This window comes from Diorhabda sublineata, chromosome X (genome assembly GCF_026230105.1).
Source record: "Diorhabda sublineata isolate icDioSubl1.1 chromosome X, icDioSubl1.1, whole genome shotgun sequence".
Lineage (NCBI taxonomy): Eukaryota > Metazoa > Arthropoda > Insecta > Coleoptera > Chrysomelidae > Diorhabda > Diorhabda sublineata.
In genome coordinates, this window is record NC_079485.1 from 39,794,085 (window position 1) to 39,806,408 (window position 12,324).

A 12,324-nucleotide genomic window follows, 5' to 3' on the forward strand; every position below is an offset into this window, starting at 1 on the left:
TATCGTATTATTATTACTATTATTCAGTAAGTTTCCCGCCACCTTCATTCCTATATATTATTTGGTCAGTCCTGTAACATGTGGATTTCAAAAATGCGTTATTGCTGAGTGTACTATCAAAAAACTCAAATACTTTAAATACACGATTTTAATGTTGTATTGTAGGATGATTTTTTATTCCGTTGGTTGATACATTGAACAACCACAGTTTTATCAAGAATCCTGAAGATAATTTTTCATTGGCAATAAATTTTACTCCTGTATCAACTTTCTACATAAAACATCTCAAATATAAACTTTATTGTACACTGCTGAGTATAAGTAATTTTTGTTTTCATCAAATATTTGCCCAAATAAAGTTTACAATCTCTTGAAAAGAGATTTTGATGTAATGGAAATAAAACATATCAATTTGATAAGAGAAGTAATGAAAGTGTACAAAATTATGAGTTTAGGTACATTTGTATAAAGTCATTATTGCTCTGGTTAGGATGTGTTTCTTTCTTAGTTTTTTACAAGCCATTGTCTACAAATTGTAACCAAATTTTTGACAATAATTATTAATATTTAGAATACCACTCCTATAACAAGAAACCCAAATTCTTTGATACATTTATTTTTTTATCAAACTAGATTCAACATGGAGATAGATAAAGATGGGATGAGTTACTGCTGTTGAAATTGTACTATAGAACCTGTTATATACTTTATAAATAATTTAATGGAATTATTGGAAAATCTATAAAATAAAAACGTAAAAGTAATCGTAAATATTTTTGCACTCCCTATTACTTTAATTTATTGTGGATATGGGCCCAATTGCTGGTATAAGATATATTGCAAATTGGACAAATTAAGATAAATCACTATTTTTAAGAGGCTTTTAATCACATTAGAGGAAAGTAAGGATGAGAACACTATAAGAGCTAATGAAGTAGGTACAAATTTTTTTAATTTTTGCTGCATACAAATCTATATAGTTATTTTGAATTTGTGCAATAGCTTCACAGTTTTTTGAAAGACTAAAAGTAATGACTCAATAATTTAGTGCAAATATTTATCTGTACACCCATCAATATAAATATTTTCTATAAAATGTGCAATTGTTGGAATACGTTGAACGTAAGATTGCTTCTTTCTCCCATTTAGGAATTATTTACCTCTGTTCAACCCGTCGCGTTGTACCTGCAATTTTTGTTCTAGCTGCAGCATAAACATAATACTTTTAACAAATCTCCATTAAAATATTAAAGTTCAATCTTTAAAAAGAATTACCATATAAAATTATCTTATTTATTAATGTCACCATAAGTCATTTTTTGTAAAGACTAAATAACCCGTTATCCAAGTACAAAACGCAAAAATTTTATTCAATTTGTTGTAATCGCCTGGTTTTTAATATTCGTAAAGACGGGTATCAATATTGAGAGACAATCTATACATTCTTTTATAAAAGATGCATATCCAAAAAAAGGGGTTAGGATACACATCACAAATGACAAAAGAATAAAAAAAATAATTTCCCAATGACAAATTTACTTTATAGGTATTGTAATTTATCACATAACACACATTTGATCCTAGCCAACATGTAATTGTGAGAGTTTCAGATTATAATTCTCCAGAGAAAATATTTATTTTAAAAAAATGTTACAATATCGAGGTAATAAAGTTGCATGACCTTCTGCAATATCGGTTAGGATAGCTTACGTTACTACATAAGGAATGAATTAAATAAATATATGGTATATAGTACTTGATTTTAATTTTGAAAGTTAGGATGTGTTTGTTTCTTAGTTTTTCACAAGTCATTGTCTACAAATTGTAACCAAATTTTTCACAATAAAGCATTTCTCTCTATGTCTTCCGAAACTACGAATTTTATTCTATGTAAAAACACTTGATCAATTATACAATTATTACCGTCTTTTAAAACTCATAGCATACCACACTGTTTACATGTTAAACTTTTATCGCATTTTCAATTTACATATGAACGCCGTTTTAGCTGATCATATTTTTTAAATTTATATTTATGTATATTAAAAAAATTCTTTCTTAATTCTTTTGTTAACTTGCATATGAGCGTAATTTGCAAGATAAAAACGAAAACTTTATAATGTACAATCTGCGAAACATTTAACAAACATTTTGCATACACAACCATTTAATACTCTCTAAATGCGACAGGTGTTACCTACTTGGGTGCGTCATAATAAAAGGCTGATAAAGACTGAGGAAGTGAAAAAACTAATCAAATATTTTACTAGTAGTGTTTGTAAATTTTGGTTTGTTTTTGAAAGTGAATTATGCATAGTTTTTGAAAAGGCATTTTTAGGTTACATTACTTTTATCAACAATCAATTAAAATACACGTGAATAAATCTTTTCAATCTTTAGAGTTTAGGTAGAAAAGTGCGCGCGCAGTATAGCTGAATGCCTCAACAACCCTGTCGCAACTTGAACCTGTATCCCGTGTCGCGCAGTTGCCAGCTCTAGAGACTTTTTATCAAATCTACATCGATTTACATTGGAAATTAGTTTATCGACAACGGCCCGAGACAATGCTTTGCTGCTACTTCGATTTTGTCGGCATCTATTTGGCAACATTGTTGTATTGGCCGCTGCGATATTGTTCTTGTAAGTTGCGTGTGCTGATGCGGTCCGGTTATCTTTTTGTTTTTCGATAAAATTGTGTGACGGACATTGTTAAAAACTAGTTCATATATTAATTTGAATATCTGTGCATGTGTGTGGTAACTACTTATCAAGTCTCAACGTAAATAACTGCAATAAAAGGTAGAAATATAACATGGTTATAGGTAGTTTTAGTTTTTGCATGCCTCCGCTGTGCGCGAAAAAGAACGTTTGTCCCATGAATAATTTTGTTTCCTTATTTGAAACTATTGATATGCTATTTATTTAGCTAATTTGTCATCCGTTATATTTGTTTTTAGATATCTTTTGACCATTATTTCGAAAACTTTTTACTTTACATTGATAAGATTATTTCCGTGTTTTATTGTAGCGCAACGTATGTGTATGCTCATTTACATTCTTTGTGTTTTGTCTTTGAATGTGTGTAGGAGCGGGTCTCAATAGTTTTTATTCAAAATAATTGAAATTTCCCTTGTATTCTCAAGTTATGTTTATTATTATTAGGATGTCATCAATTAAGAGTAGAGATAGGATTTTGGAAGCGATTGACCAGTTGCGTCGACGAAAAGCACGTCCAGATATTCAAAGAATTTGTAATTATTTATTTCGCCGGTTTTCCGTTAATTCCGTAGAAGCAAGAAATGATCTAGATTGGTGTGTTGCTAATAATTATGTACTTAAAGTTGAATACAAAGGAAGCATAAGTTACCGTAATGCGGCGAAAAAAAATGCGCAACAACGACATAGAAGTGTGGATCAGAAAAAACCATCTGTTCAAAGTAATATTCATGATATCGCTTACAAAACAAATCGCCAGTTTAATGAATTATTAACAAATGCTTTTGGAGAATTAATAGTGGAAGAACCTGACTATTTGGAAATGGGTATACCAGGTACTGAAATAATAAACAATATATTAGCTAAGGATAGCGTTAGATATACCAAAAAGTATATTAGTATATTATTAGAAAAAGAAGTTGAGAGAGGTGGCTTGATAAAGACAGAAAATGGTGATTATCTCATGGGGCCGTCCAAGGACGAAGAAAGTGTGAAAGATAAGGCGAAATATTGGAAACGGGATAGCATAAATGTGATCCGAGCGAACGAAGTGAGTAGGGAACATACTCAATCAAATAATCGTGATGACAACCACTTATTTATTCAAACAAAAAATAAAAAATTTACTGAGAAGGAATCTAAGAAGCATTGTAAAAATGATCATTATGAAAATATGGATTCTTCGACAAATTCCGCAGATGAGAAGAAATCTGATGGCATATTAAGAACCGGGGGTAGACGCAAGGTCAGTGCACTTTTCTATTCGTCATTTTTCTGTCATCTGTCAAACATTGTTGGTTGATCTACTAAAACTATGTAAAAAACAATGTCCAAATATAAAGTAAAGTATTTTTTATTCATTTTAATTATTTACTGATATCATTCTTTTAATTTTCATCAAATTTATTAGATTATAATTATTTGTACGAAATTGACCTAGTTTATTAGAAATAATTATTTAGTTACTCAACAGTAATATGTATTGTTCACATGTTTAATTAAGTTTACAGTATTTTAGTTTATTTTTGATACAAATAATATGTGAACCGAAAAAAAACGACCAATGAATGGTTAAAGCTTGTTAAAAATGACAAAGAACTATTTCGATTTCTTAATTTGTGAGATATGTATCTATCAATTCGTTTTTTTAATAGAGAGCAAAGAAAGTATTTGATCCCTCGGATAATCATGTCCCTAAAAAAAGAGGCCGTCCTGTTGGATCATTAAATCGATCAACTATAGAAAAGCAACTGGCCAGACGAATTAATGAAGATGGTCGAGAAAATCGCCCAGAATCAAGAACATCTAGTAATGGGAGAGATCAACATGGTGTTTGTTCCGTTTGTCATATACAAAATAGAAGGGGGCCAAATGATAGAATGATTGCATGTAGGGAATGTAGCAATAAAGGTAAATATCTTCAAGTATTCTAATAGGTTAGGTTTATTAAAATTTTGCATTTGTTTGCATAACTGGGTATAAAATATGAAGGTCAACATACATATAAATTTTGGTAACATAAATCCGTATCTGTTTTTAGATTTTTCCCATAACCTACCATTAGAAATTTAATTTTGTCTATACCTACCATTAGAAATTTAATTTTGTCTATGCATTATTTGTACCTTGTTTACTTCTAACCTACAATAAATATGCATAGGGAAAAATATGTACATATTTTGAATTGATTTCCCCTTTTTTCAATCAGTAATATCATTTTAGCTCACTACAGTTGTTTAAATGGCGATGATATGATGTTGAAGATGTATCCAGATAATACCTGGCAGTGTCCACATTGCAAAACATGTGTGGTTTGTTTTGAAACATCAGATGCTGTAAGTGTAATTTTTGACAAAACCAATATATATAGTTATGTATGTATATATAGTTATAGCTATGTCATGTTGGATGAAACTGTTTCAATAAAATACTAATATGTGGGAGATAACTTGGTGATTGAATCTGGTTTTTCCTGTACTGGGTGAGTAACTAAGAACAGTGGTCGGCTATATCTCAGGAATGAATTATATTACAGCTCCAGAGAAAATAAAATTACAGAAGTGATCCCAAAAAATACTTCAAAATTATATTCATCATTTCAGTTAAACCACTAGGTGGTATTTGAAAATATGAAATTGAAGAAGCAAAATTTTTTATAATTTATCCGATTAAATGGCACTTTATATATGATAATCAAATTCTTTAACAAATTCTGCGCATTTTTCGTTTCACAAGTTTTAGTCTATCTCTTCATATAAAAGGTGGGGGAAACTGGGAACTTTGTTATAAAAAAACTTTTGTGCCTTTTAGTCCGGATATGCTTAGTCGATTTTTATAAACTTGATGTTGTTTGATAGAACTTGTGTGCAGCAATACAAAATATATAAATTCTGAGCAATTTAATTAGCAACGTGAATGCTAGAAGGAGTTGTTTAATATATTTTATATAATGTGGTTTCTCTTTACAAATTTAAATAGAAGCATAAAAGTTTAAAAGCTTAAAACATAAAAGATTCTTACAAATGAAAAAGCGTTGGAAATGTTAGCAGTTTATTTTGATTGTATGAGAAATGCAACTGTAGCTGCTAGAGTGTATGAGGTACAGCATGATACACAAACATTGATATGCTGACTTTGTGCATTTTTCTGTGTATAGAAGAGAATATGTTAGGGTATGTTAATGATTATCCTCATTTAAGTGTCAGAGCTGTAACCAATTTTTTCGCTTGTCCATTTTTAAAGAACACTAACCTACCTATATTTTTTTCACATTTTAGTCATATCTAAAAATGTCATTACATCAAAGTTGAGTTGTGACATGGTTAATTTACTATACTGTCATTTTATGTCAAATTTTCATAAAACACTAAATTTTCAAATGAAATTATCTTATGTTATTAGGTGGAATTGATATTTCTAACTACCTGCAGTCTAAATGATAACTAGGTTAGTATGAGAATTTAAGACTAGTATATTCCAAATTGATTGGAAGTTATATAGTAATAACTAACTAATAAAAGATGAGGTTAAGCAAAAAACATTGTTTAAAACACTCCGATGGTTAAAAGGTTAAAGCATTTAAAATCCTTATATTATTATTATATCCTTATTATAGTTGTGTTATGTTTTTTAAAAAAGACAGTTAATGGAGAAGGGTATTTATACATTTTAAGAAACGAATTGCTACTTTTATAGATATTCCCTTAGCCATTCGTCGTGACATGTTCGTATGTGAATGTTGTCTGGGACATTATTCTATATGTTTGGCATTTTTTAGATCCCTGAGAGTTGGAAAGAACGTGGATTGATTGAATACGCCAGGCTATAAATAGTATTTCAATAGTAGGAATTGAAACTGCTGCCCTATCCATTCATCATCAAATTATTTCATCTATAGAAAATGATGATGAGAAACATCTAGTGCGACACTAATTACGTTAGTTCTTTGTTCTCATTGTCAGTCATATTATTTTACATTTATATATCGCCATATAGCGGCAATAATAAGATTGATATGAGAAAAGTTTAAATTATTGCAGATAGGCCAATGTAAGAACTTGCCACCCCGAAATAAATGCATATTGAGTTTATAACAGAACTTACAGGCATTTTTCATAACAAGATTCCTACTCTCCTTATCTTATTTGAAGACATAGACTGAGACGAAATGAAAAATACGCAGAATTTGTTGAAGAATTCTCTATATAACGTTGGTGAATTTAAAAAAATTTGCTTTTTTAATTTTATATTCTCAAATATGCCTCCTAGTAGTGGAACTAAAATACTGAAAATAATTTTCACTTGTTTCTCGGGGCTACTTTTGTTATATCTGTCTTCCTAAAGCTGTAATATAATCCATTTGTGAGATTGGACGACGGCCATTCATAGTTGCCCTCCTGATACATGGTATGGCTCCTTTAATAAAAACTTAGTGTTGAATTAGGTTATATGCTCTTGTGTCTTTATTAAGTAATTTCTTATATTTCCCATAATACTATCTTTATTTGTAACGAAGCCACTATCATGTTTTTTAGTTGATCCTTTTGAAATTTGTTCATCAATCCAGTCAATTTAGTTTATTCCAACGCAACTTAACAATGGAGGTTCTTGACTAGCATTGAATTATCATAAAACGCTTGTTGACTTGAATTATTTATTACTATTTATTTTAATCTAGGGCAATTTAACAGTATGCTCAGTTTGTGCTGATGGTTACCACGCAAGCTGTCATCAACCAAGGATTATTGAGAAAATTAGAAATGGTCAGAAATGGTTATGTATTAACTGTCAGATGCCAGATGAATTAAAAATCAATCAAATCCAAGCTAATGTCAATTCTTTCAGTCGAAAAAGCAATTCAGGTGTGTTAAAATGTATTTTTTCTTTAAAAACCTAATAAAAATTCGAGTTGAGAATTGAAGTTTTTAAAAATTTAAATTACAGATAACAATGATATCTCGTCTTCTAATTCTGATGACTCATCACCATCCTACAACTCTTCTCTATCTCCAACTCCACCTCGACTAAGTCCTCAAACTGGAGGAAGAGATTCACCAGATGCTGATGCACAATCAGATTCTCAGAGTAATAAGGAGGATGACGAAGATGAAAACATTGATACTTCAATTCCAGATGCAACACATTGGTCTGCAGATGAAGTGTATGAATATTTTGCTCAGTATTTTCCAGAAGAAGCAAAAATATTTAAAGAACAGGTAATATTACTATATTTACATAATACTGTTAGGGTTCCATGTTTATAAATTATTACAATCACTCCACCCTTCGTTTAGAGATTATATTTTCTATTAACTTTCTACATTAATCTGACTTCATGAACTACCAAGTTACATCAATATACTTATACAATATCTATTCATTCACTGCACCCATCTTACTAAATCACATACAGTTACAAACTAAATAATGAGCATTTAGTAACACAAACAATCGAAAGCAAGAAAACAAACTAAACTTCATAATATTGGCTACAAAAACTGATAAGAACAGAAAATATATTTTCAAAAAAAAACTATTATATCACATCCCTATAATATTAAAAGAAATAATAGGAGCGATGTTTTGTGAATTTTACATGTTAAATGTCTCTATAAAAGCATGGCATTGGTATCAAGTCTGACCTTTTCTATATATCTTATTCACCTCTTACCAACAGCATTTTTTAAGTGTAATTTACCTGTATGGATGGACGAGCAGGACATCCATGCTGCTCAAACAAAAAACATTTTCAATACTATGTTCTAATAACTAATTATTTTTTTTTTCACTTACTTCATGAAATAAAAAAAATTCTTTCTCCTTAATATATTTAATGCAACTGTTAATCACTTTAATTGGCTTTAAGTAGTTGTATTCGATATTATTAGAATATTGATAAGATAATGATATTGTAAAAGAGAAGTTCTTATATAAAGGTACATTCCTCATTTTATTTTTTCAGGAAATCGATGGCAGATCTCTTTTGTTATTAAAAAGGATAGACGTATTGACAAATCTCAATTTAAAATTGGGTCCGGCATTGAAAATTTATAAGCATGTTGTAAAATTACAAGTAAGAAGGGACGATCCTAAATTATATTGGTTCTAAACTTTTAAAGTAGATTTAAGACTATATTTTGTGAGCAGCAATAAGTCTAAAACCACATATTTCTAAGATAGTAACACTTTTGGTATATATTTCTTTAATTACTCATGAAATTGTAGAATGTCATCTTTCTAAACAAAGACGGTAGGAGCGGGTTGTCTAAACTTCATGACTTTCTACGTATATATATTTCCCTATGATTTTGATTAGATTTATGAAAACAAATCATATTGTTCTATTCGTCTAATTTTCTTTGCTTATTATTGACCAAACTTGTATGAAAAATATGACTGTACTACTATATTATTATTTATTTGCAATCTATGTATATAACTTGAGAATGGAATTATTGACATTTAGTAAATAGATAAATTATGTGAGGCTATGAACGATTTTATTATAATCATTACTAGTTTAATTATTCTCACAATGATTCACATTACAGATCAGATTTTACAAATAAAAAAGAATTATCCTTGATAATTGACATTTATGTTGAAAAAACCAGTTTTCAATTTTTAAATAATGTGAAAACACCATATACATAATAAGTACCTGATTGTAATGAAAAGTCAGTCCTCACATAACGTTGTTGATATATCAAATGACCTACGTAATTAAATAAGTAGAGAGGTAATTTGTAATTGAATTTTTATTTTAATAAAATTGTTATCTAATAAATTCGTTTTATTAAATTTCCGTGTGTTCTAAAACTGAAGACAAATTTGTGAAAGTTGAAATTGAATATAATAACTTATTTCCATCATAAAGTAGAAAAGGGCCAAATATAAAAATGGTAATGCAGACTCTCTGTCATACTTATGCATAATTTGTTATTTTGCTAAAATTATTACCATTCACTATTACATCCTGATAAGTGCAGAACAAATTGTTTATAAACAGCAGCCATTGTATAAAACGTTTATGAGATAAAGGGAATAGATGAATCACATTCATAGACTTCCATTGTAAAACAATATTTATTCAAAAGCATTCGCAACACTTCAACAAACAAATAAAACAAATTATTAATAAATCGGTACAATTATCAAAAAGGCACTATTGATAATGGTTGCAGACCCATCTAGTGTCTAAATGAAAAATAAAATAGCTTATCAAAAGTTGAGCGAAATTACCAATTTTTTTTCTACATTGGTATATTTTCATGGTACTGAATCTTAAATGCAGCTGTCTTTGTTAAAATTATGAAAGAGTTAATAGACTAAAATCCATTTTTCACTACAGATGCAGTCATTAACATTAAAATCAAAACAATAAAAATTCGACAAAATATTAGTAATTATTCCTAAAACGGTTTATCTTATTTTATTTCCAAATATTCTGATTTTTTTCGGGAAATAATTGTTGAATGATTAATAATTTTTATACTTTAAATATATAGCTGATACATCAGAGCTTCCATACTGTAGACGTTTACAGTCTTTAAATACTTCGTGTGCCATATTTGTTAAAGGAATTGATTGGTCAAGTTGAAAAGATATATCTAATACATCTCTTAATTCTGCTTGCATTTGTTGTAGAGGTTGTTCCGCTGGTACAAAAGTTTCTTTGATAATTGCCGTGGCTTTGTTTTTTAAAAAACTACTATTAATTTCAGCTCCAGCAAAAATTTCTAAAAATATTTCGAACGGAATTCCAAGTTTTTGGGTTAAAGACATTCCTTCCGCAAGAGCTCCCAAGTTAACTGCTTTCATCATCTGTAGAATAAGGTTCATTTTAAGACCAGTCCTAAAAACAGGTATAATGTTATTCAGTATCAAGTTGATGAATCACATGAAAGATTTTCTTTCAATATGATGTGAAGAATTGCGGATCTGAGCAGCTCTAGAGAAAGCTGGAGAAAAAACATGAACAAAACTAAATGAACTAAGAAAGTTAGAGCCTATAATCCTAAAATAGAATAGATGCTGTTGACGTGGAAAATAAATCAGATTTCTCATACCACTTGAATCTTTTTAATTAGATCAGCATACTACAGTTAATTACTTTCAAAGCTCTGGATCATTGATTGGCGGTACAAGCTAACAGTAATGAGTATATAGAGTATAAATAGTACTTTATCAAAAATACTCCCAGCATAAAACAATCACAAAGTGGATGGTGCCCCGTTCTGCAGATAAACTGTCCATAATATATAAGAAGGAGTCAACCAAACTTACATTTTACGTGAGTCATTATATTGTTAAAGAAAATAAAGCTTTTTCAATATCTATAACTTTAACCTCTAGTTTTTTATATACTATACTCACCCAGCTGTATTGAAGAAGTATGAAGCTTTACTTATAGCTTTAAAGTAAGGTTGACATAGATTGAATAGACTCTCGTCTCCAGCCGTAAATAAAGTGATAGACCTTTCTGTGATGTCCTTTATGTTACCTTGAAATGCTAACTCCAAGTATTTTCCTTTTTTAGATGTAATTTTTTCACTGAATATTACAGACGTTTCTGGTTTAATTCTAGACATAACTAGAATCACTAAAAAAAGTATGGTATGTTAGGTTAAATCCTGCAAAAATTTATATAAAATTCATTATGGGACAATAGGTGCTCCAGAAATCTCGGAAACTGAAAATCGTAATTGAATATACACATACATATAGTATAAAAAGCTAGCAATCAAGAAATAAAGCTGCAACTTTTGATATCTGCGTCGAAACATGAAAATCAAACTTAAATTATAAATTTATAGGACTAGGTACTAATCCAAAAATTTTAATAATAAATATTGGTCTCTGAGTCATTAAGTTATGTTTGTATATTTGTATAACTCAAGTCAATTTATTAGATATTTTAAAATACAACATATAATGCGGTTAGGTTAGGTTAGGTTAGGTTCTTCAAATTTTAATAAATGGACTGGATGTAGAAGTAAAGGGTTGTGGAATTATTTCTTCTTTTTAGGCGTACAAAATTCGTAGTAATATGATTTTTGGAAATGAAATTAATAAGAGCTTCTTTACTTACTCTTATCCTGCAGAATATTTTCAGTTTCACTAAAGGCATGAAACTCTGATTCTATTATCCTTCGAGTAACTTCATTATCTGATAGACATATGAATATAATATCAGAATTCAATAAAACATCTCTCGCAGTCATACATAATTTTAAACGTTTAGAATTGTTTAAATATTTCTTAAGTTTTTCACATTTTGCATATGTTCGGTTCCATATGTTAATCATGTGAACTGATCTTATTAAATGCTTGGTAATTCCTTCTCCCACTAGTCCTACAAAATACATATTTCATAATTGTTAAAAACGATAAAATAATTTATTAATAATACTTATGAAGTTAAAATGTTATAATTTCGAACCACGACAAATACAAGAAATCTTTGCCGCTCGAAATAGAAATGGTTAGTTACAAACAACGTTTGTACAAAAAATTACTTAGAGCAGAGGCTCCCATACCACTTTCAGAATTTTGCTGGTTTCGGTGGACGCCTGCAACAACATTCATACTATATTTTCAAAAATCGAA

General features: G+C 29.4%; 2 protein-coding genes across 2 annotated transcripts; one reads left to right on the forward strand and one right to left on the reverse strand.

The window, feature by feature from the left end:
* The first annotated feature begins 2,172 nt into the window (after positions 1 to 2,172).
* On the forward strand, positions 2,173 to 9,502 carry LOC130450848 (uncharacterized). The gene is made up of 7 exons (XM_056789513.1): positions 2,173 to 2,799; positions 3,163 to 3,961; positions 4,371 to 4,626; positions 4,939 to 5,051; positions 7,394 to 7,577; positions 7,660 to 7,931; positions 8,678 to 9,502. The coding sequence occupies exons 2-7, from the start codon at positions 3,164 to 3,166 to the stop codon at positions 8,822 to 8,824; spliced, it is 1,770 nt and encodes a 589-aa protein (XP_056645491.1). The 5' UTR covers positions 2,173 to 2,799; position 3,163; the 3' UTR covers positions 8,825 to 9,502.
* A 254-nt stretch (positions 9,503 to 9,756) lies between these two features.
* On the reverse strand, positions 9,757 to 12,064 carry LOC130450849 (cytokine-like nuclear factor N-PAC). The gene is made up of 3 exons (XM_056789514.1): positions 11,807 to 12,064; positions 11,092 to 11,317; positions 9,757 to 10,570 (listed from the first exon to the last, which is right to left on the reverse strand). Exons 1-3 carry the CDS (start codon positions 12,021 to 12,023, stop codon positions 10,195 to 10,197), a joined length of 819 nt encoding a protein of 272 aa, XP_056645492.1. The 5' UTR covers positions 12,024 to 12,064; the 3' UTR covers positions 9,757 to 10,194.
* Between the last annotated feature and the right edge of the window lie 260 nt (positions 12,065 to 12,324).

Coding starts and splice junctions, on each gene's coding strand:
- LOC130450848 (XM_056789513.1), top strand. CDS start 3,164: ATGTCATCAATTAAGAGTAGAGATAGGATTTTGGAAGCGATTGACCAG. Junction 4,627..4,938: donor TAGGGAATGTAGCAATAAAG/GTAAATATCTTC, acceptor ATATCATTTTAG/CTCACTACAGTTGTTTAAAT. Junction 7,932..8,677: donor CAAAAATATTTAAAGAACAG/GTAATATTACTA, acceptor TTATTTTTTCAG/GAAATCGATGGCAGATCTCT.
- LOC130450849 (XM_056789514.1), bottom strand. CDS start 12,023: ATGATTAACATATGGAACCGAACATATGCAAAATGTGAAAAACTTAAG. Junction 11,318..11,806: donor AAATATTCTGCAGGATAAGA/GTAAGTAAAGAA, acceptor TACTTTTTTTAG/TGATTCTAGTTATGTCTAGA. Junction 10,571..11,091: donor TACTTCTTCAATACAGCTGG/GTGAGTATAGTA, acceptor ACCTGTTTTTAG/GACTGGTCTTAAAATGAACC.